The sequence below is a fragment of the Sinocyclocheilus grahami genome, unplaced genomic scaffold (assembly GCF_001515645.1).
Source record: "Sinocyclocheilus grahami isolate Dianchi unplaced genomic scaffold, SAMN03320097.WGS_v1.1 scaffold283.1, whole genome shotgun sequence".
Taxonomy (NCBI): domain Eukaryota; kingdom Metazoa; phylum Chordata; class Actinopteri; order Cypriniformes; family Cyprinidae; genus Sinocyclocheilus; species Sinocyclocheilus grahami.
Window position 1 is genome coordinate 1,420,746 of NW_015505462.1, and position 23,997 is coordinate 1,444,742.

The 23,997-nt window shown below is 36.5% G+C and overlaps 1 protein-coding gene across 2 annotated transcripts in view; it reads left to right on the forward strand.

Moving 5' to 3' along the window:
- Positions 1-23,997, forward strand: part of LOC107600393 (interleukin-1 receptor accessory protein-like 1-A) — an 83,849-nt gene that overhangs the window by 57,195 nt on the left and 2,657 nt on the right. For both annotated transcript variants that reach the window (XM_016292282.1, XM_016292283.1), the window contains exons 6-10: positions 6,910-6,984; positions 18,653-18,785; positions 20,822-20,967; positions 23,233-23,379; positions 23,594-23,764. In XM_016292282.1, the coding sequence (XP_016147768.1) occupies positions 6,910-6,984; positions 18,653-18,785; positions 20,822-20,967; positions 23,233-23,379; positions 23,594-23,764 (672 nt within the window). The remainder of the gene's footprint in view (positions 1-6,909; positions 6,985-18,652; positions 18,786-20,821; positions 20,968-23,232; positions 23,380-23,593; positions 23,765-23,997) is intronic.

Genomic DNA, 23,997 nt, shown 5'->3' on the forward strand with positions numbered 1-23,997 from the left:
TGGAAGGGACCATGGATTGAAATTCATAAATTGTGTATTAATTGTTTTATGACATATTTTGATAAACATTTATAATACATTCAATTAATTATACTGGATCAGTTGTTATAATAATATGATTTGTTTTTAATTTAGGTAGAGGGAACTGATTTGTGTTTTCATTATTGTGACACATGTAGATGTAAAATACAAATTAATTATACAGAATTCTACATTAATTTGTATTATATTAATAATGTTAAAATGTATTACAAAATTTTTCATTCAGGTGGAAGGGACCATGGATTGCAATAGACAATTTGTGCATTAATTATTTTATTACATATTTTGATATAAAACATTGTATTATTTATAATGGATTTCACATCAATTGTTATTATATTAGTAATATATACTACAAAATGTAATATATCTCATTTAGGTTTAGGCGACCACATATTAAATAACTTGAATGACTGAGTAAAAATAGTTCAAGCATGATTTGTGTTTTTTTTTTTTTTTTTTTTTTTTTTTTTTTTTTTTTTTTTTTTACTTTTTTGCCATATTGTAATGTAAAATATATTCAAATAATTATACCAGATGCTACATCAATCCTGTCTCAAGTCTTATGGGCCCCTCTGGACATTTACTTCCCTAGATTCATTCCCACCTTTCACCCCATTAGCTCAGGCTCTGCACACACACGACAGTAATACACATTCCACCTTTTTTACATTCCACTCCAGTAGATCTTCCCCTCAGAGCTTCCTTTTATCTCACAGTTTATTTCTCAAGGACATCTGAACAGGAATAATGCACAGCATGAAAATCTCTGTCATCACTGAAAATAGAGTCAGATATTCTGAATGCTCTACAAAAGTTAATCGTATCCAGCACAGTGTGCTGCAGTGATCTCAATGAATACATTCTCGTGTCCTCGCAAGCATCAAATCTGCCCTAGTTTCACCAGCGAACCGTGCTCTCTGGCTAATGCTAGGACACTTTTGCAGGCTAAAGATCACACAGGGTTTATCTTGTAGCTTAAGCTGCTGCTACATAAGGTGTGCGTTACATCTGTGTATAAAGTTCTCAGGCCATTTAAGGTGCATGATTTTGATTAGCCATTCCCTTGTTTTGGGTTTATCTGTAATGGAAAAATAGTGTTACAGTAGTCAGAGGGCCATGTGAATTATTTACCCTGCACTGCACACTGCATACTGGCTACAAAGCAAGTAACATATGCAATATGCACGTAGTTTTGCAATATGAACTACGATAGAGAGAGATTTTAAAAAATGTCTGAGTCCTACATCTGTGGCAACATTTGAGAATGAAAATACATAGCACAAAACAATTATTTCGGAATCTTGGCTGAAATATGGGTCGTATCCAGTGGTGGAAAGAGTACTGAAAAAATATACTCAAGTGAAAGTACCATTACCTTCCAAAAAATGTAATGTGAGTAGAGTAAAAGTACTTCTCCAAAAAACTACTTGAGTAAGAGTAAAAGAGTAACCTATATAAAAGTACTCATGAGTATTGAGTAGTGAGTACTGAGCTGTGGATTCTACCCCCTCATAATAAACGCTGTACACCACAATTGATAGATTTTAAAAACGTTGTACATTCTGTAATTCACATTATCTTATTTGTCATAAAGAATGAAGAATATCTATCATCCGGTTTTAATTTTGACTGCCAACTCTTTAAAATACATCAAAACAGCACGGAAACAGTATTCAGTTGAAGAAAAGATGAAAGTTATAAAAAAAAGTTTATTAACGAGCTGCAGTTTTATTACATCACAAGCTGACACAGATGCAGTAGCCTATATTAACACCGGGTCATCAATAAGGTGCAGATTTGGTCCTCAATTTGTGTTTCCAACACACTTTTTCACAGCGCGCATCACGCGCTCAAACTCATCAAAAGTCAACAAGTTCAATAATGACTTATCCAAGTGACTGCTGCAGAACGCACGCGACGCGTCTCATAAGTGAGTGGGAATTTACCGAACGTGGCACTTGCGGGAGTTAACACTGTATGCAATACCTGCAACCTCACACCAAATGTCAGGCCGTGTAGATAGGCAAGCATATATACAAATAATTTAGTAAGCAGAAATCCGAAATTTACCTTAACATATTAAGTTAGAGGAAGATGCGACTGAATTGATGCTTGAATAATGCACTTCCAGCAGCCATGGTAAACAGTTGGCGGGGAAAGTTTTCTATGCACAATTTGATTTGACGAAAGTCACGAGACCTATTACTCTCTATCCAATCACGTTGATGGATAAAAATAAAATTAAAATAAGCATGTAACGACCACAAACGGAGGAAAATAGCGGAGTAAAAGTACCGATACATCACTTAAAATGTACTCAAGGAAAAGTAAAAGTATACAATTTTTAAACTACTCAAAAAAGTACAATTACTGTAACGTGAGTATTTGTAATTCGTTACTTCACACCCCTGGTCATATCGCAGTGTTCCACACGTCCGCATGAATGGGGCAAACTGGAGGAAACGGACGGACAGACTAATTACAAAGTGAATAACTCTCTAACTCAGATGACATAACTTTCTGTCAGGTTCAAATCAAAGTAAACTTGAAATTACTTGAATTGATCATGTATGAATGTGACGGTTTAAATTAAATTCTGTTAAATTAAAGCTGCACCTCTGTGTCTGCAATCATCCTGACATCATGACATTTGTTGACTGATGATCCAAAAAGATGACTGTTAATAAAAGTAGCCAAACAACAATTAACAAATTAAAATTAAACAAAGTATAGTTATATTTCTGAAGCAATGTAAAGCCTTTTTGTGAAAAAAAAGAAATGTGTGTGTGTGTGTGTATTTTGTAACACAATTGTTTTTACTGTCACTTTGTATCAATTTAATGCATCATTGCTGAATAAAAGGATTAATCTCTTAAATATTTTGATTAAGTATTTTAATTTCTATAAATGTTTGAATGTGTATATCAATAATATTATCAAAAATATATTACAATTTTATTTAGTTATTATTATTATTTATATTTTTATTCTGATATTCTAAAAAAAAGTATGCCGTTTAAATGAGTACAAATACAGTGATTGCCAAAAACTATTTGGACACGTAATACACCTTAAATAATAATAGACACTAATACACACTAAACAATTTATGAATGTTATTGAAAGAGCAATTGCAACATATTTTTTCTATTACTTTTAACCAACTGATTCCAAGATCATTTTAGTGGAAGTAGAGTCAGTTCCCCTCTATTTCACGCAGGTGCCTCCCATGTCCAGGTGCTGTGTCCCATTCAACTCAGAAAAACAGAATGTCCAACATCCTGCCTGGAAAAGTGCAACACAACACCACTCCAATTCAGACATCCAACTTGTAAATGTGTAGTTATCTAATGCATAGTATAAAATTGTAAGCATGCCCTGTTATTTTTTCGGGCCATATACATTTATGAAACGTGTGTTTGAATGTGTGCTAATGTGTGTCCATGTGTATATGTATCTGTGTGTGTGTGTGTGTGTGTGTGTTAGAGAAAAAGAGTTGTGAACCTCAGAGGGAGCCTGTGCTATCACACCTCTCCTACTCGCAGTCTGTCAATATATCAGTCTCAAACTCCGTGAACTCATCTCACACACAGAAACTACTCTATGCATGTGTGTGAGTGTGTGTCAGAGAGGACGATAACACACACAGAGCATGGAGGAATTTAAAAGCGGACTGATTCTTGTAGTTTTTCTGGGTTGTAGCTTCTCCCCTGCTGAGTGTAACCAGTCTCCCCACCGCGCTGGCCTGAGTGTTTTTATTTCTCTCCTTTTCTGTATCACGCCATCTTTCCGTCACACTCATCCCTTGCTTCTGAGCCAACCCCGATTTACACTCTATCTCTCTCTTTTCATCTCCCTCTGTATTCCTCTCTCTCAGGGACAAATTCACAAAACAGTCACGCCATTTTTGCATCCAGTTGCATTTTGCATCCATGGCAAAAAAAAACAGCTTCTAACAAATCGTTTTGATTCTTTTTAGCGCAAACACCTAATTTCTATCAAAATTCAGCACCGATTTTGTGGGCGCTAGTGAATTGGGAGCTAAAACAACGCAGACAGTGTTCGCAAATAAATGGTGCTGTCAGTGGGTGCAATTCAATCTTAGTGAATTCTCTTCTCTGTCTCTCTCTTTCTCTTTTTACTTTTAGACATAGAGACGATAGCATCTTCATATTGAGGGTGTTTGTCATGGTTGTGGGTTCGAGTCGTGGTGAAACTACATTGCTCATTGCTTAGATTATAGCTGTGTAATTGTTCTACCAGACAGCAAGCAATTTGTATGGTGACTCATCCTCTCTCTCTCTCTCTCTCTCTCTCTCTCATCCTCTCAATCTCCACACGTCCTCTAGCTGCGTTTAAAGCATGTTATGATAGTTACAGTCTTGACAGGCTCATTAAAGACCCTCATATTCTTTAAAAAAATATTTTTAAAGGAATAGTTTACCCTAAAATTGCGAATAATTTTTCATCATTTGCTCACCCCCATGTTGTTTCAGACCTGTATGACTTTCTTTCTTCCATGGAACACAAAAGGATTATTCTGAAGGCTGTGCTGGCTGCATTTCCCATGCAATTACAATGAATGGAGACTGAATGTTGCAAGAAAAAAAAGTACAATAAAGGTGTTCTGTATTACAGCTATTCTGAAATCACTGATGGTTTTGTGAAGAAGAATCAGGCCACAGTTAATTTTGTTATTAACATGGACATAGGGTATTTTTTAACATTTACAGGGGCTAGTCAGTGATTTTATTACCTCCCGAATCCAGAATGATGCTTCCCACATAAAAATTCCCGGATGAATTACTGACTGTTTTTGACAACCACCAAGGTTGTATGGTAATTTTTTTGCTGTCTCAATCCACATCTCTGAGTTTACCAAACAGGATCAATTAAAAAGTTATTTTGTAAATGCTTTTTTGACCACTGCCATGCGCCGTACAGTCGTGCCTCACTGTGTGTGCATGTGCATGCATTTTAAAAATAGACTTTTATTTCTTAAATCAATTTACTAGTCAACTAGCTGGGTAAAATGTTTGCCTTATGTAAATAAGAGGTTGTGTTTACACCATAGCGTGTCAATTTTCCTAATGTTAAATAGAATATTTAAATGAATGTTGAACATATGACTGACCACATGAGAAGCGCATTTCTGCTAATGTAGAATCACAAAACTCACTCCTCCACCAATAAACTCCTCCACTTCCTTCAATAAATCATCTTCTGAACACATGAGTTTTACTACCAAGGAGCCATGCAAATTTATTTCTACATTCATCCCAATGAGAAACAATTACTGTTCAAATAGGGCTATAGTTTCAAGAATCATACAAGTCCAGTTTGTCAACGGGATAAGCTGATTCATTACAAAAGTTCCAACTCAACTTAAATTTCAGTCTTAAACAAAACTATTTCTTAAACAAAGCTATCATATGACTTTAAAAAAAAAAATAGAACACGAGTTGGCGCTTTGGTGTCCTTTTTTAAGCTTGCTAGCTTCAGTTTGAAAAAAAAAATACTAGTGTTTTGAGTTAATAATGTAAAATACCAGTAATTAAATGTTTACACTATAAACATTTTAATTCCCCCCAATCCTTTAAATGTAATGGTTTTCAGGACAGGAATGAAAAATATAAGTATTAAAAAAAATTATAGTGGCATTCATTATAAACTACATTTCTTATAGACATTAAGCCCACAACAAATTTATTTAAAACGAAACTGGAACTGCTGGGCCGGCATATGGAAAATGCACCATTAAAAATGCTCAGGTACCTCTTTCATTCAGCATGAATGTAACTTTGTGCATTTTGTGCATGTTTTGCATGCTTGATGTTAATTGCTTTATATAAGTCACTGTAGAATATAAATTTCAGCACGTTTCAGATGATAAAAACTTATAGGGTATTCCTTTACAATAAGTATAAAAATTGTTAATATGCTTATCCAACAACTAGCACTACCACGTGACTAATGTTATTTATTGTTGAATTTCCATCATAGAGCTACATTGTGATATATACCATTACTGTGATATTGGTTTTCTTACACAGTGATTTACGATTTTAGTCATACCGTCCACTTCCAGTGAACTAATATGTCCATTCCCTTTACAACTTTAACAGGGAAATGTGCAGCATAAGTCAGCAGCGAGATGTGTATATTCCGGAAGCGTAATTCATTAATTTGCTGTTTGCTATCCGTCAGTCACCCGGAATAATCCGTTGGGAGGGGCCAGTGCGCTTTTCTCCGCCGAGTGAAAATTGGATTTTGGATGAGCGATCGCATGGCTTAAACTTCCACCAGCTCGCTGTCTATTAAGTGCACCCCCCACATCACACACACACACACTTGCAACCCAGAACCAATCTAGAGCCACGACCTACACACACAAATATACATCCTCGAGATTTAAGAGTTACATGAAGCTGAATGCAAACGCACACGTATGCAGCCACAGTGACATGGTGTGTGTAGTATTACCTACGGCAATCCTGTGCTTGAGAAAAGCCAACTGAACAAACACAGTCAGCATAATCACCAGAGAGAGAGACACGTACACACCTCTGACTTGAAGGAAATGAGCTGGAATTTGGAGCATCGTGCCCACATGGGTAGAGGAAGATCTGGAGAGAGAGGGATGTGGGGAGGATTGATGGATAGGGGGAAAAAAGTCAAGAAGAACAGAAACGAGAGCACTGGGGAGACCAAGACAATTCTCGCTGAGATGTTGATGGCGAGATGCTGGAGTTTACTCATCCAATCACGAATGTGTGGGCAGAGAGAGGGAGACAGTGTGTGCTTCATCAGAGGTGCTTGATGTCACTTAGTAATAATAACGCTCTGTGTGTGTGTGTGTTTCAGCTCCTCTGACTGAAGAGCCCCCCAGGATTCTGTTTCCCTCTGAAAACAAGCTTCTCACCATGGATGTGCAGCTCGGTAAGAATAGCCTCTGCTTGTGTACGTGTGTGCTGGGGGGGTATTATTTTTGAAAGAACGTAATATGTAATATGCTGTGCACAGTATGCAAATTTTCTGAATGCATGGATTACCCGGATAACCTGCTATTTGTTAAAATGTGCAGTATAGAGCCAGAGCATAGTGCATGGAATATTGTGTCCCATGATGCACTACCCTCGACTTGACCTTCTATTTCCAGGGTGACAAAAGAACCAGAGGCGATATCAGTCAGGCTTTTTCATGATTTGTCTGGTTGACTCATTTTTTGAAGGGTCTGCCAAAATGTTTGCACAAACCTGGATTAAGAATGGAAATAGAAAGAATGCTCACTGAATTAAACATTCAAACAGTTGCACCATTTAGCCAAAGTGTTTCTGAATGAAATCCTGCATCTTCTTGCCATATCTTAAAATAACCAAGTGCCAAGTGCCAAGGCCATCTTGAGGGGGCTCAATTTCTTTCTTTTTTTTAGGGGGGCACTAGTGATGAATGGTGCTTCTGCCAGGTGCTAAACGCTATATCAATGTATGCTACCATTTAAAAGTTTGGGGTCAGTGATTATTTTTTTATGTTTTTGAAAGTCTCTTATGCTAGCCAAGGCATATAATTGATTATAATGTACAATAATGACAATAAAATACAATAAAAACTGAAATATGGTGAAATACTATTGCAATGTAGAATGTGTTTTCTATTTTAACATATTTTAAAAAGTGATTAATTCCTGTGATGACAAAGATGAATTTTCAGCAACCAGCAGTATTTAAATATACTGATCTGGAGGTATTATTATTGTCAATGTTGAAAACAGCTTTGCTGCTTGATATTTTTGTGGAAACTGTGATTTTATGTTGTTGTTTTTTTCAGAATTCTTTAATAAAAAAGAATAGCAAAAGACCAGCAACATTTATTTAAGATAGAAATCTTCTGTAACAATGTAAACGTATTTGCTGTCATTTTTAGCAATTTAATGCATCGTTGATAAAAGTATTAGTTTCTTTGACAAAAATAAATAAATAAATTTTTAAATGGCACCATGTATGATGCATAGTTATATGTACCAATTCTACAAATGTCAGTGCTGTTTGATGCAATTAAAGTTTGCATCAAATAGCACTGACAAAAATGTTTTGTTTGGCATAATACTTATGGAAAGCTGGCAGTAAATTGAATACTACTTTAAAGAGATGTTTGTGAACATTTTTTGTTGATCATGGCAGCAATTAATTCATCAAATGATGAAATTTTGTAGAAAAGCGTTATAACTGGGCGTATATCCAGGTGTTTGGTGCAGCGGAGTGCACTTTTGGCATTTTAAAGAGCCAATTGCTCTACAATCCCAGCTAAAAATCCCCAACACTGCTGCACCCTCCACAACATAGCACTTAAATGTAGTTACTGAATTGGCAACAGCAAAAAGGGCATGCAAATAATGGGCACAATTCACTTTTAATCCATGAATTTTCCTCTTATTATAGTGAAACTCTGTGTGCTGTCTTTTTGAAATACTGTAATAGGCAGTATGCCGTATACTGCAGAGTAAGCAGCACGGTAGTATTCTATTCTGAACACAGCCGCTGTGGTTTATGTATTTGCATTGTGTTTGTGCAAGAAATTGTGTAAGTAAAAAGAGAGTCGTTGTAATGGATTTACTCACAAAAACACAAGCAAAACAAGTTTCAGAAATGTGTGAACTGTCTTTGTTATTGAAAAGACGTCAAACTGTTACTAAAAGAGACTCATCAAGAATGTTTAAACTCATGCAGTTATGCGCTAACTCAGCAGCAGCAGCATTTGTGTATGTGTGTGTGTGTGTGTGTTAACGCCTGAGAAAGGAGTTCCCCTGCTAGACAGATAGCTGCTATAGTCAGCATTATGATGCTATGTTGTTTACGCTCTGAATGGAAGTCGTTCTCATAAATGCAAATCCTCTATGCTAATTATCTTCTGTTGTCTCCCCACAATAGCCGCTCCATATGGTGCCGAAACATTAAGCGGGCCTTCTTTTGGATTTCACTGTGCGTGTGTGTGTTGATCCGAGCTCCTTGTGCATGTTAACACACGCATACCGTCCGCTGTAATATATGTAACGGACAGAGATGGGTTTGTTCGCGCATGTGCGCTGGTCTGTTAGCGTGTGCATTGAACTGAACCGTGTGTGTGTGTGTGTGTGTGTGTGTGTGTGTGTGTGTGTGTGTGTGTGTGTGTGTGTGTGTGTGTGTGTGTGTGTGTGTGTGGTGGATGGAGCCGCGTCTGTTTGTTTGGCGGAGACTTTGGATCCAGGCATGTTGGAAACATGAGCAGATTGGAGCATATTGTGGCGGCTCTGACCATGTTCTGCCTTCAGAATGAGCAGAGAGAGAGCAGGACACCACTCATCGAGTGCAGACACACTGACCACATGATGAGTAATTTATAGGTTTAGACGGTGAGTGCGTTGTTAGCTGAATTAATATAATACAACCCAGCAGAGTCAAACTTTGTTGTGTCGTGAATATCGTTGAAACTGTTCAGTTTCATCTCTCTTTCTCAATTCAGTTTCAATTCAATTGAAAAACAAAATTTTTGTATTTCTAAATCCTTTGCAGAATCATGAGAATCTAAATAGTATTTTAATTTAAATTAACTTACAATTGTAGTGAAGAAGTAGGGTAATATTAAATCTTTTCTCAGTAAATTTGTATGCCGTCTTAGATAATGACACCTGGTGGCAAGGAGTAGCATCATTCAGGCATTCAGTTTTCAGTCAATTGTTCTTATTCTATGAGTGAAAGTATATGATAATTGGGATAAAACAAGTATTTTCCTGCTGATCAGGGGATCTCAACATAATATGTGCCTTAAAGCGACCCGCTCCAAGAAAAATAAACTTTTTTAGGTCACCGCTATCAAATGCGTTGAATTAATTTAAACATATTTCATATATTTCAAAGATATTTATTTATTTGTGAAACTTCTACTTTTGTAGAAAAAAAATTCAATATTAATTCAATATAATGAATGAATTAAATAAAAAAATTAAATACAGAGCAAATAAAGTATCAAAAATTTGACAGAAATCATTCAGCTATGACATTAAATGTACAAAACATTAAAATTGATCAATTAAAGATAATTAAAATAAAAACATTTGAATAAATAATTAGATATACTGGTTCAAATGTGTGGTATGCAGGTGTGGGTTGCAGGTGACATAATTAAAGAAATTCAGTGGAAATGAGAGAGAGCGACTTTGAATGAAAGAAGAGCATTAAAGAACATGAAAGGAGGTTCTGAGAGATGGAGACAGAATTCTGAGCTGGTGGAAGAATATTTAATGCTTTTAGAACGTTTCAGGAGGGAATCGCTCCTCGCTGAGCACTTCCTACAGAAATCTTATTGGACACGCAGATACAGACACACACACACACACACACACACATGCAAACTTAAACACATGCAGTTTTATAAGTATATAGCAGGTAAGAGGATATTGCTGGTCTAATACTAGTTATTTCCAGCATTTGTTGATGCTACTGTGTAATACTATGCGATATGTATGATGTATATGGCCATTACTTTGCTATAATGAGAGATGAGCTATCGAACTCATTTTTCATGCTCCCTGCCATAGATGCGGAACAGATGATGATATGAGAGCATGGGATGATGGGATGATGGGATGATGAGTGACGGATAGAGAGAGACAGATAGATTGTGCTGTGTGTGAACCCATCACATCCAAACATTATTAATGACAACAGGGGAACTCACACACTCCTATGTGTGCGCACACACACATGAACACAACTCAAATATCGCAGACAAACAAAGAAAGTGGGAAGAAATTAGACAGAAAGAGACTGGGCTGACTCACATTCAACATGAAAAGAGGGAAAAAAGGTGACCTTTCTTCCTGTGTCTTTATGCAGTCGCCAGCCAAGATGAACAAATAGAAAGCAACAATGCAGGAAAGACTTGACTATCTATCTGTATTATATTGAATTGGACTGATGAGAGTTCATCTTAACCTTCATGTTCTGTATGGGCTCTTAGAGCCCCCAATGGCTCGAAAATATACCAATAAACATTGAAATATCTGGTTGAAAGTCCATTGCTTGTTCTAATCTTTTGAGATCTGATTAGAAACAAAATGTCAGCTTGATAACAGGCATCAACCGTCCTTTGATGAAAAATTGCTTCATTACTTTTGTTTGTAGTCTCAGAGAACCCAGATACAAAGCATTCATAAATGCAATGAAATTTCACATGCTAACTTTTTTGGTGTACAGTCCTGGCTGTCAGTTGTTTATTTTAATTTCTTTTATTGTATTTTTCAGAAATGTTTTTTGGAGGGGTCCACTCGACACTGAACTGGTCAAGTTTATTTATATAGCGCTTTATACAATACTGATTGTGAACAGAAGTGAAGTTACTGAAATGGATGCTAGTTAGATTTCTGAAAAGTGTGGCAAAACAGAGGGGAAAAGCCTCAATATACCTACTGGATTGTGACTCGCTCAGATGAGCTAATTAATTTGTTATTTTTATAACTACTATTATTATTTTTAATTTATGTGAGTCATTGGGGCTTCTGAGTCATAAAAACAACAAAAAAGTAAAGTCAATCCCAAATGAACATGCGGGTTAACTAAATATAATCTAACTTCATTTAAATGTATTCACTGTGTCTGTGCTTTGCTTCCTCACAGATGGCACAAACCGCACACACAAAAACACACACGTATGTTAACGCAATAGTGGGGAGGATTTGTGCAGAGGTATTCAGAGAACACTTCTTAATATTAATCACCCTTGCCCAAAATAATACCGTTGTTGCTAAGCAACCATTGGGAGATGAGGGCATTTCTCTAAATAAACATCTCAATTTATTATTGGGTAAGATTGGACACTGATATCCTTAAAGGAACAGTACAAAAGCAGTGGATTTGTGCAAAAGCTGTGTTTCTGCTTTTAGGGTGTTGGGCTAAATAGCCTAGAACCAGATATTTGTGGTTTACAAGCCCATTTCAGCTATCTGGCCACAGCTGTGGATTAAATGATGAATTAAATTATTTTTTTATGCCATTTCTTGTTAATTCAAATCTAATCTTTGTTTAATAAACATTGGTATGTAATGTGCAGTAGACAAATTAGGGATCGTAACAGCCAATGAACAGCAACCTAGTTATCTGCTTCATATTTTATAGCACATACATTTTCAGCTTAATTTGAGAAAGAGAGAGAGTGTAAAAGAGGAATGACTAGACGTAGAGGTCGCTTTATCTCTATTCTGAAGTGTTCACTCCAATCCAGAGTCCTTTGTCCCACATTTTGGGCCACGGTTTCTAATCATGCATATGACCCTGTTAGAGCTGCCACGACCTTTCATGTGCAATTTTTGGCATGCCCTTAAAAGGAAAAAAGTTCACCCAAAATTCTGTGATCATTTACTCACCCACATGTCGTTCCCAACCCGTATGATTAGAGAGATTTAGCAGAATGTCTGAGCTGCATTTTTCTATGCAGTTAAAGCATAATGTATATGTGACCCTGGATCACAAAACCAGTCTTAAGTCACTGGGGTATATTTGTAGCAATAGCCAAAAATACATTGTGTGGGTCAAAATTATCGATTTTTCTTAAATGCCAAAAATCATTAGGATATTAACTAAAGATCATGTTCCATGAAGATATTTTGTAAATTTCCTACTATAAATATATTAAAACTTAATTTTTGATTAGTAATATGCATTGCTAAGAACTTCATTTGGACAACTTTAAAGGCGATTTTCTCAATATTTTGATTATTTTTTTGCACCCTCAGATTCCAGATTTTCAAATAGTTGTATCTCAGCCAAGTATTGTCCTATCCTAACAAACCATACATCAATGGAAAGCTTATTTATACATTATTTATACTTATTTATTTTGAAAAATGGACACATTTTTTTTTAGGTTTTAGGTTTAGGGTTATTTATTTAGGGTTTAGGTTTTGTGGTCCAGGGTCACATATGTCATCCAGACAGTATCTTTCTGTCTAAGTTGGCTGGTCTTGGCCAGAATAACAGAAAAATGGACAGATTTTATGTAGATAGTCCAAAGTCTTTTATGTAGATGTGGAGATAAATGGCATATGTAATCAGTTACCTGTTCTTGCATAGAGACACAACAAATAAGTGTAATGTCACTCTCTACCTGAAACCATCTTTGTTCAACTCTTTGATGCTTAACCCTTGACTGTGTATCCCACAACTGCATCTCTCTAAATTGTTTGATCGTTGTCCTTTCTGTCCTTCACTTTAGTAAGACGAAATTCTTTCATCTGGCATTCCACAACACCCGTCCTTCCTTCTGCTGAGGTTTAGTTTCAGGTGTAGCTTAAACCATACATATAAACCACCGTCTGTTAACAGACTCATACTCGCCTGCATTCAGAAAAGAGGAGTATTAAACACACACACTCACACGTGTCAAACACAGAGCATTTCACAGTCAATCATCTACAAACTGCTGGGGGTTACACATACTTAAACAATCTGCCATTTATATTTCTTTTCCTAGCCTGAGCTCGACAAATAATCAAATCAAATCAGATTTGCAGCCCAAAAATACCTCATTTGTGTCCATCCTGGCAGTTTGTCAGATATCCAGAGTGTATTATCTTTCCTTTGGGGATTTGAACTCACAGTCCTCATTGATGGCTCTTAGAAGCTGAAGGAAACTGAAGAGAGTGTGAGTCCTATTAAATTCAAACATAAAAAGAAAAGATGCCTTTAAAGGAATAGTCAGCTATTCACCCTCACCCTCATGTCATTCCAAACCCGTATCTTTTTAATACATGGATCACAATATATATATTATGAGCCATGTATTAAAATGATTTCTGAAGGAGCATGTGATGCTGAAGACTGGAGTAATGACTGCTAAGAATTCAGCTTTGTCTTTAGAGGAATAAATTACATTATAAAATATATTAAAATAGAAGAGAGTTCTTTTAAAATGTAATACTATTTCAAAATATTACTGTTTTACTGTATTTTTGATCAGAAAAATAAATGAATCCTTGGTGAGCACTTGGTGAGACTTCTTTCAAAAACATGAAAAAATATTACCGCCCCCAAACTTTTGAACTGTATATATATATATATATGTATAATAAATGAATTTTATAGATTGCTTGCCATATAATACAGAATACAAAGATACTTTTGCTAATCAGCCAGACAGGAAAACTGCACTGGTTCTCACATTTGACTGAACTAAACTGACTATCCTATTGACTCTTCAGTCCATCCTAATGTAATTTAATCTCCAAAACCGCCCACCACAGTTAATCAGCCTTGTACTATAGTCACATACCAACAGGAAGTCATGTGATGCGTATGATTTTCACACATGATATCCCAGGGGTCTGACGGAGTTTGATCCCGCTGTCAGCGGAAGAAAGCTGTACTGAGAGAGAAGAATAGAGGCAGTGGGTTGAATACGTAAGGGCCTGCTGACGTGCTGATATATCTGGATTTGGATTTATTTTGGAGATTGAAACAGATCCTCTGGAGAAATGCCGCCTTTGTGAGGGGGAGGGGACTCATGTGTCAGTATGTGGATGTGTGTGTGTGCTTTTGTATTTAGAGACCGTTTTAATACCTCTAGAATAGTTCGCTCTGAAATCGTAAGTGTGTGTGAGTCTGTTTTATAATAGAAAACTTTCTCTTTGTTCACGAATCTCCCTTTACAATTCAAATGTGCTCAGCGCTCTAAAAAACGGATTAAACTGTACTAATTGTCTTTTCTCTCTCATTTGCACACTCTTTCAGTGTCAGACACACACGCTGTAACATCGGTGAGAGAGGTGCTGAGGCAGGGTCTCTATTATGACATCAGAAAGAAAGGATGAGGGGAGGACAGGGAGTATGAAAAGATCTGCGGAGGAGTACCTGTTCACAAAGCCCTATTCTATATAGATAATTAAAGTCTTACACATCCCCGTTGGGTTGCACTGCTGAGGAACAAATCAGGTGAAGAATTGGAGGAGGGGACAAAAAAGATGGATACAAAGAAATATGTGCATTCAGTCTGCTAAAGCAGTGGCACTGGGAGATTCTTTCTTTAAGTGAAGTGAATGTTAACTTAGGTTGCTATTCGTTCATTCATGTCTGTGTGATGTCTTCAGACCTGCATGTTTGTGTGTGTGTGTGTGTGTTTTTACAGGAATGCTTAGTCAGTGTTTCGGCTTTGTTGGTAAATGGAGCGAATCACCGCAAGCAAACAGCTCAGTACACTTGCCTTTCATTCAAACGCATTGAAAAGCACACTCAAAACAGCAAAATGGCCCTGGATAGAGCTTAGAGCTCTCTCTGGTGGCAGACCTTATTAAACATCTCTTTTTTCTTATTACTTCCTAAATGATGTATTGAAATTGCTAAATTAATCCAGATCTGTAGTACGTTATCCTTTGATTAGGAGGCAGAAGAGATTGTTATGATAACAGAGGAGAAAACAACTAGATTTGCATTTTCTAAAGGATATGTCAGTGCTTTCAAGGCAGCAAAATGAATAGTGTTTGAGTTTTAAGCTTGAATTGGTTTTGTGATAAGAAATACTGCATCAGAGTCGCTTGACATCATAATGGTAATCAGCTCACATCTGATTTTCTGCCAGCTATGCATAAAAATAAACATGCAATACAACACTGCTGTGATTATAGGCAAGACAGGAGAGACCAGTCTGAATTCTGTATGCAAATAGATGTAAGAAAGAGTAATGTTCAGAATGTTATGATGACAATGTCATAGTTGCATTTTAAATACATTCTATGAATGTAAGTCAATAAAATACGAAACGTGCAGTAAGGTACGTAAAAACGGTGTTGCAGAAAAGTACCCAGAGGTACGTATTTTTATGAGACCAGGTTGATATATACAGTATCTATAAATATGTATATGTATGCATATGTATGTATGTGTAAGAGACAAACATTTTTCAAAATGTTACTGACTCCAAACCTTTGAACGGTAGTGTACGTAACTATGTATATAACAGTCTATAACAATCTTGACATTTACAGTTTATACAATTTTGGCATTTATACTGCATTAAGGATTTGGAATTCAAAAAGTTTCAATGGACGTCTATGGCATTTTTCAGTGTCTTCTATAAAAAAAAACTCTGATCTCTGAAACAGATCAGACAGATACTGATTTGAATGGCAGAATGACTGAAAAAAAAACTAACTCCGGTTTGTACAATAACAGTATGTTGGTTTTGCTAGGCTGTGCAGTTGCTAAAATGTTCTGAATGGTTGTTAGTTGGTTTCTCTGTGTTTGTTAGGGTGTTCTAGTGTGCACATGGTCACATCCATCCAGGATTTTATCATCTTAAGATTGTACTACTGCAATGCTGTATTGGCCAGACTTCAAAGTAGCTCAATTAAACCTGGCACAATTTGAGAACACCAGTGTATTTGGTCTTTAACCGGCCGGTGACGGCCCATGTTTCACCCCTCTCAGTCTTGTTCCACTGACATCCTAATCAAATTCAAATTCAAATCTCTTTCTTTTTTTCTTTTTTTTACTTCTGCAGTCGCACCTCTGCTCTAGCTTTTGTTTACTCTTCAAATTCAGTATTATGGCACTGCTAATGTCGCTGGCTCCTGTATGATAAATAGCTTGTGTTTTGCCTTATTTGAAAGTCGCTTTGGATAAAAGCGTCTGCTAAATGATTAAATGTAAATGTAATTGGTTTAAAGGTCTCAAACTGTGAATGTCTGAACATTAACATTCCATAAATGTAATTTGTGTTTATTATTATGTCAACAATACATCAAACCCAGTATCAGTTACATTTCTGTGACTTGATGTAATTTACAGTATGTGTGTATGGTGCTGTTTTACAGACTCGTGGTCTCAGTATCTCTTTAATCAGATGCTCCTCATGTACTTCACATCCTGGTGAGAAACAGACGCTATTTCTGGTTTGTTTGAGGGCCCGGAGCAAGATCTCCCTGTTGTTGTTGGGCCTTATTCGTTGGTAGTCTAAAGACATGCCTAATTAACGTCAAACAACTGACAAACATCGCAACATTAAGGCAGAAATACCACCTCAACCGCAACTAAAGAAAGAAAAGAAGCAGCACTTCAAACCACTGAGGATAAACATGTTCATACACTGAAATAAACACACTGTTAGGGATTGTAGTTCTCAGTTTTGCATTTGTATTTTTAATGCAATTTATTGATTTTTATTTTCACAATGATTAGCTTGAGATCAAACAATAATCAGCCAATCCCTTAGGGTCTGCAGATCCCCCGTTGAAGACCCTTGCTTCAGAAGTATAGATCTCACTGATCTTGATGCTTTGAGAGTGTTTAAAAGTAATCTTGAAGAAATTCAATTCAAAGTAAAGGGGAATAACTACATTTTATATGCTATCTGGAGGAAATGGTGTACATCAATCATTTGTACACCATATAAATACTTTAAAACAGGGCTCTTCAACTTTTTTCAGACCAAGTATCTCGCAAGGAACTCACAGTTGGGCTATATAAACTCGGAATTCTGAGAAAAGTCGGAATTGTGAGATATAAAAATATTAATTGTGAGATAAAAAGTTGCAATTACATTTATTTATTTATTTATTTTTATCCCATGGCGGATACAAGTTTACACAGATTCAGAATTGCAAGAAGCTCAGAATTCTGACTCTTTTCTGACTGACAAAAATTCAAAAAAGTTAATATGTCACAGTTCTGACTTTCTTTCTCGCAATTCCAAGTTTGTCTTGCAATTCTAACTTTCTTTTCAGAACTGCAATTACCTTTTTTGTTTTTTATTCTGTGGCGAGAACAGAAATTGTATTTAAGTGAGTGTAGCATTGTATTACTGGCTTATAATAATATAGTTGAATGCATATTTTGTTCACTTTTTTTCCACAAAAATCTATGTTTGAACGAACAATAATAGGCATGCTCTTAGGGTTCTTCCCCCTGTTGAAGACCCTTGCTTTTATCAGAATAGCTCTAACTGATTTTAATGCTTTAAAGGTGTTTCAGAGAAATCTTAAAGAAATGCAATTCAAAACAAATTGCATTTTATTTTCCCTCAGGAGGAAATGGTCTTCAACTACACTCTTAAAAATAAAGGTGCTTCAAAAGGTTCTTCAAGTGATGCCATAGAAGAACCATTTTTGGTTCCACAACGAACCATTCTGTCAAAGGTCCTTTAAAGAACCATCTCTTTTATACCTTTTTGTAATCTGAAGAACCTTCTTTCGCCACAAAGAACCTTTTGTGAAACAGAAAGGTTCTTCAGATGTTAAAGGTTCTTTTTGGAACCATTTAGACAAAAAGGTTATTCTGTGGCATCGTGAAGCACCTTTATTTTTAAGAGTGTATACTGTATTGTCAAGAAAATGCTTCTTGATTATGATTCTGCTTTTCAAGCACACTGGCGAGTCTCATTAACCTACAAGACACCATTGTAAGCTTGTCAGCTGCCATTGATTACAGCGAAACCCCCCAGTGGCCAGTGCTGGAAAAGTATCTCTGGCTTCATGAACACAGTATTCTTACAGAGGGCAACAAGCCCTGGGCAGAGGAACTATTGGATCAAAACAAAAGGAAGTTTGGTATCAATGTGTAATCACAAACCCCCCTTTCCCCTGCAGGAAGCATGCTGAACCTGACATGCAGAGCCTTCTTCGGGTACAGTGGGGACATCAGTCCGCTTGTTTACTGGATGAAAGGAGAGAAATTTATTGAGGACATGGACCAGAGTCGCATTCGAGAGAGTGAAATCAAGTAAGAAGGACACAATGGAGGTGAAAGTAAACATGTTGTGTGACACGAACTCAAAACAACCCCCCCAAAAAATCTTTAAAGGGGTCGTATGATGCGATTTCAAGTTTTCCTTTCTCTTTGGAGTGTTACAAGCTGATTGTGCATAGATAAGATTCCTGAAGTTGCAAAGACTAAAGTCTCAAAACCAAAGAGATATTCTTTATCAAAGTTAAGACTCTGCCACACCCCCCTAAAATGGCTCGTTCTAACACGCCCCCACATATCTACCTCACTATGTGGAAATATTTGCATAATGCGCCCAAATGTGCACGCAAAGAAAGAAGGCGTGGTTTCAGTAACCGCAGTTAGTGTTGAAGCAGCCATTTCAGGGAGACAGTGTGTGTTTCAGTGCAAAAGCAAAAGCATTTTATTTGACTGTTCAAATGCGGAGTTTTGCGCATCGTGTGTGCGAGCGAGCGAGAGCGAGAGAGAGAGCGAGAGAGAGAGAGAAAGAGCGCGAGAGAGTGAGAGAGAGAGAGCGAGAGCGAGACACATCACAGTGGAGTCAGCTGTCTTAACTGTGGCTTGTGTACTGCACACATACCAGCTTCATCACTGTGTCTGTCACGCGACTCTGTTCCCCTTTCAGGCTCTGTCTTTACATTTATTTTGAAAGATGAAGCTCGCGATTATGGTAAGGGGCGTTACATTTCCGACGAGTGCTTGCGGTGTTCGGCCAATCACAATGCACTGGGTCAGCTGGCCAATCAGAGCAGACTGCGCTTGTCGGAAGGAGGGACTTTGTAGAAAACGAAGCATTTGAGAGAGGCGGGGCATAGAGGACTTACAATAATGTACAGTATTTGAAAAATAATGTGTTTTTTTAACATTAAAGCATGTCAACATATTCTATTACACCAAATACACCAAATAATGATCTTTAAAAAAGCATCATATGACCCCTTTAAAAAAACAGCATATGTTCTGAATTAAGGATATCATGCTGAAAAGCATATGCAAACATTAGAATTGCATGAAAATTACATAATAGCTTTATATAATAATAGCTTAGACCATCATGGATGAATGGACAGATGGATTTATTTATTTCCTTATTTTTACATATATATATATATATATATATATATATATATATATAATATTTTTATTTTAATATAATAGTATATATAATATAATATAATATTTACTGATATGTAATATAAATACTGCTATGATGGTTTAGCTGGTAGACAATTACAAAGCTGTTTAATAACAAAAATTACCTAGTCAAGTAGGTCAGCAATAAGAATGTTAGTCAAATAGTTTTCCTTCAATACAGTCTTCCTGTACTGTGGCAAATAGAATTTTGGCCATACTTTGGAATTCAGTGTAAACACCATAGTAAATGAATAAGGTTATCATTCAGTACTATGATAATGTATCAAAGTTTGATGGTATTACTATCACTGTACACCACAGTGTTGTTGTAATGGTATACAAGAAACAGTTGCTTTTAAAACTAGCTTCCACTGTGAAATCGCTTATTCAATATGATAAATAGTGCACGGTAAAGCACACTTTAAATGTTCACTGAGATACATTTTCAATTACTGATATCACAAGCTTGTACATGAGCCTATTTATATCTAGCAGGGGTGGTCGCTGTAATGACACACTATTATTAATTCCCCTGTCTGAAAGAGAGCTGGATCTGAGCAGGCGCTGAATACATCCTAATAACACAGCAAAATGTACCAAATGTATTTGCATTTACATGCAGTTAAGGAGCAGCATTGTCAGCATCTTTTAAATGAAATTTCAGTTTCAAATGATTCAGCCAGGACAAACAAGAGAGTGAATGTGTTGTTATAATTAAATGAGAGCCCCATTTGTTGAATGCCGACCAAACCCAAAACCCTTCCTCCCAAAATTTCAAACCTCTACAAGCTGCTCAGTCTAAAATTTAACCCCCAAATCCTCTATCAAAAGGGGCTAATTAAACTTTTATTCCACAGCCTTCGGTGAACAATGGCTCATTGTTTTGTTCTCTCCCCCAGGACCGTTAGAGAACACCTGGGTGAACAGGAAGTGTCCATTACTCTGACCATAGATTCACTGGAGGAGGTAGATCTGGGTAATTATTCCTGTTATGCGGAAAATGGCAACGGGAGAAGACAAGCCAATGTACAGATTGGGAAACGAGGTAACACATTCAGCCGTAACACACATGAACTCAACCGACTGAGTCATGCCAGCTGCTTCTCATTTAAAGGAACAGTTCACACAAAAATGAAAATTCTGTCATTTGTTTGTATGACTTTCTTTCATGAAAAACAACAAGATGTCTTGAAGAATGTTAAAGCTGCTCTTTTTCAGACAATGAAAGTGGACAGTAACCAGGTGCTGTCAAATAAAAAATCACCATAAAAAATAAATGAGTGCAATCAAATGAGTTCATATATCATAGTAGTTTATAAGACATACAGTGTCTTTGTATGAAAAACAGATGGCAATATAAGTCATTCACTGACAATCTTTCTTTCCAGTGTACACTACTGCTCAAACGTTTGGGGTCGGTACAATTTTTGAAAGTTTTTTCATAAGACCCTTATGCTCAGAAAGACATTTATTTGATTAAAAATACAGTAATATGGTGAAATAATATTACAATGTGAAATAATTTTTTATTATATATTTTTTTCTATTTTAATATATTTTAAAATGTAATTTATTCCTGACAAAGCTGAATTTTCAGCATCATTGCTCCAGTCTTCAGTGTCACATGATCCTTCAGAAATCATTCTAATATGCCGATTTGCTGCTTAAGAAGCGTTTCTTATTATTATCACTGTAAAAAATCATTTGTGATGCTTAATGTGTTCACAGCTACTGTATATACTTTTGCTGTAAGAAAAAGAGCAGCTCGGACGTTCTTCAAAGCTGCTCCTTTTTTTGTCCCAGAAAAAAAAAAGTAAGTCATACAGGTTTGGAACAACATGATGGGGGAGTAAATGGTGACAGAATTTTCATATTTTGGGTAAACTATAACCCTTTAATGTGCTGTGGGGATTCTTTACATATACAACACAGCATGTTCCTATGTCTCCCTCCTCTTCTCTGTCTCTTTCTTTCTCTCCTCTCGGGAAATGCATCAGCATCTAAAATTCACTCTCTTTTAGAGAGAGCTGCTTTGAAGGCATCCTATCTTCTCTTTTAATGGCAGTTCAGAGGAGGAGACAGCTTCCACAGTTCAGACACATTCTCTCCCTCTCAGCCCAACTCAAACCTCATTCAACTGTTGTCACACACATACAAATTAATAAACACTCTCTCTCTCTCTCTCTCTTTCAACTCATCTTAGCCATACACGCATATTTCTGCAGATAATCTCAAAGCCACACACTCACAAACACACACACAAACCAAATCTCTCATATGCACCCTCTCTCTCTCCGTCAGCTCATTGCTGAGAACACAAACACACATGCTTTCACAATCTTTCAGCTTCTCTGAAGCATCTGAGTGTATCTTGCGTGTTTTCCTCCATTAGCTGTAGCGCAGAGGAGCTTTGAACAATATGAACATCATTAGCACTTAATCATTCTGAAGTCATTTTGCATTTCTCACCCTTTGTGTATGTCCTTAGCGCAGCATGAATTTCCAGGCTGGTCCAGGCTGGTTTGGTGCTGATCTGGCTGGTAGATTTGCTAGTGAAGCTAATTGACAAAGGAAGTCTTGCCAGTTTAGCTAGATGCCAGCACACCTAGCATCCTATGCTAGGGATCGGGGACCATGTAACTAAAATTTCTTGAGTCTTAAATTAAAATCTGATAAGAATTCAATCTTTCAGCTAAAATTGCCATGGTTACAAACTAATGAAATAGTATTCTGGGCTTAGAATGTTTCTATAGTAGAATACAGCTGTTGGGTGCTGGAAGTAAAAATTCCATTTGTTTTCTCCATGAGGGCATTGATTTTGAATGATAACTTATAAACCTTTAAGGACAGACCTACTATAGGCTTCAAGGTTGTTGATTAAAAGTATAATTCAACTTATTTTTTTCAAAAATCATGTTAAATAGTGTAATTCCTAGTACATTACCCATGATTCTGAAGCGAAATCTCCACCAATAAGAGAGTCTCGACAAGCAAATTGTGCCAAAAGAACTCCCATTCCCATGAAGCACTGTAAATGACGTATAGAGTCAAAAGTACAACTTTACTATATATATATATACAGTATATATATTCAACAACTTTAAATAAATATATCTATATTTCTCTTTTTTCTTTTTTTCTCGTTTTTAATTTCATTTAATTTCATTTGCAATGCTTCATGGGATTATAGTTCTTCCCTCACAAGAGTACACGAGTATGTATGCTATGCTATGTTATTGCAGGAATATTATATTTGTAATATGTTTTCTCTCTCTTTTCATTTTGTCTCATGTGGTTTTTTCTCTCTCAGTGGAGCTGATGTACACCGTTGAGTTGGCTGGTGGACTGGGTGCAATTCTTCTGCTATTGGCCTTGTTATTGTCTGTGTATAAGTGCTACAAGATCGAGCTGCTTCTCTGCTACAGGCATCATTTTGGAGGGGAGGATGCAGACGGAGGTAAAGGCCACACACACTCCCCCTACAGGAGCTACTGAGCACAACACTGCAGCAATTACTTATTTGTTTCTAATTGTTACATTATAAGTAATTATTAGAGTTACAACTCTTTTTTTCATCACAAGTATTTTAATATTTCTAAAATATATTGTTAAACGATTTCTTTCTTTCTTTTTTCTTTCTTTTTTTCTTTCTTTCTATCTTTTCTCCTCAGAAAATAAAGAGTACGATGCATACCTGTCCTACAGTAAGGTTGAGCTGGATCAGTGGGGTCAGGAATTACAGGAAGAGGAGCGCTTTGCTCTGGAGATTCTCCCTGACGTGCTGGAGAAACATTATGGATACAAACTCTTTATCCCTGACCGAGATCTCATTCCTGCCAGCAGTATGTGCAGAATGTGTGTTTTGTGTGAATGTATGTCTTTGTTAGTGTGTTTGTAAATGTTGTCTTAAATGTTTAAAACATTTTCATTAGCACATGACATTCACAGAAATGTCATGAATAGTCAGAGAAATTAATTATTGTGGAGTTTTAGGAGTGTATTCAGAAACTCATAACAATCACAAAAGAAAGTTGCACAGACAGAGATTTGACAAACAGCACTAATTGTACAGAAC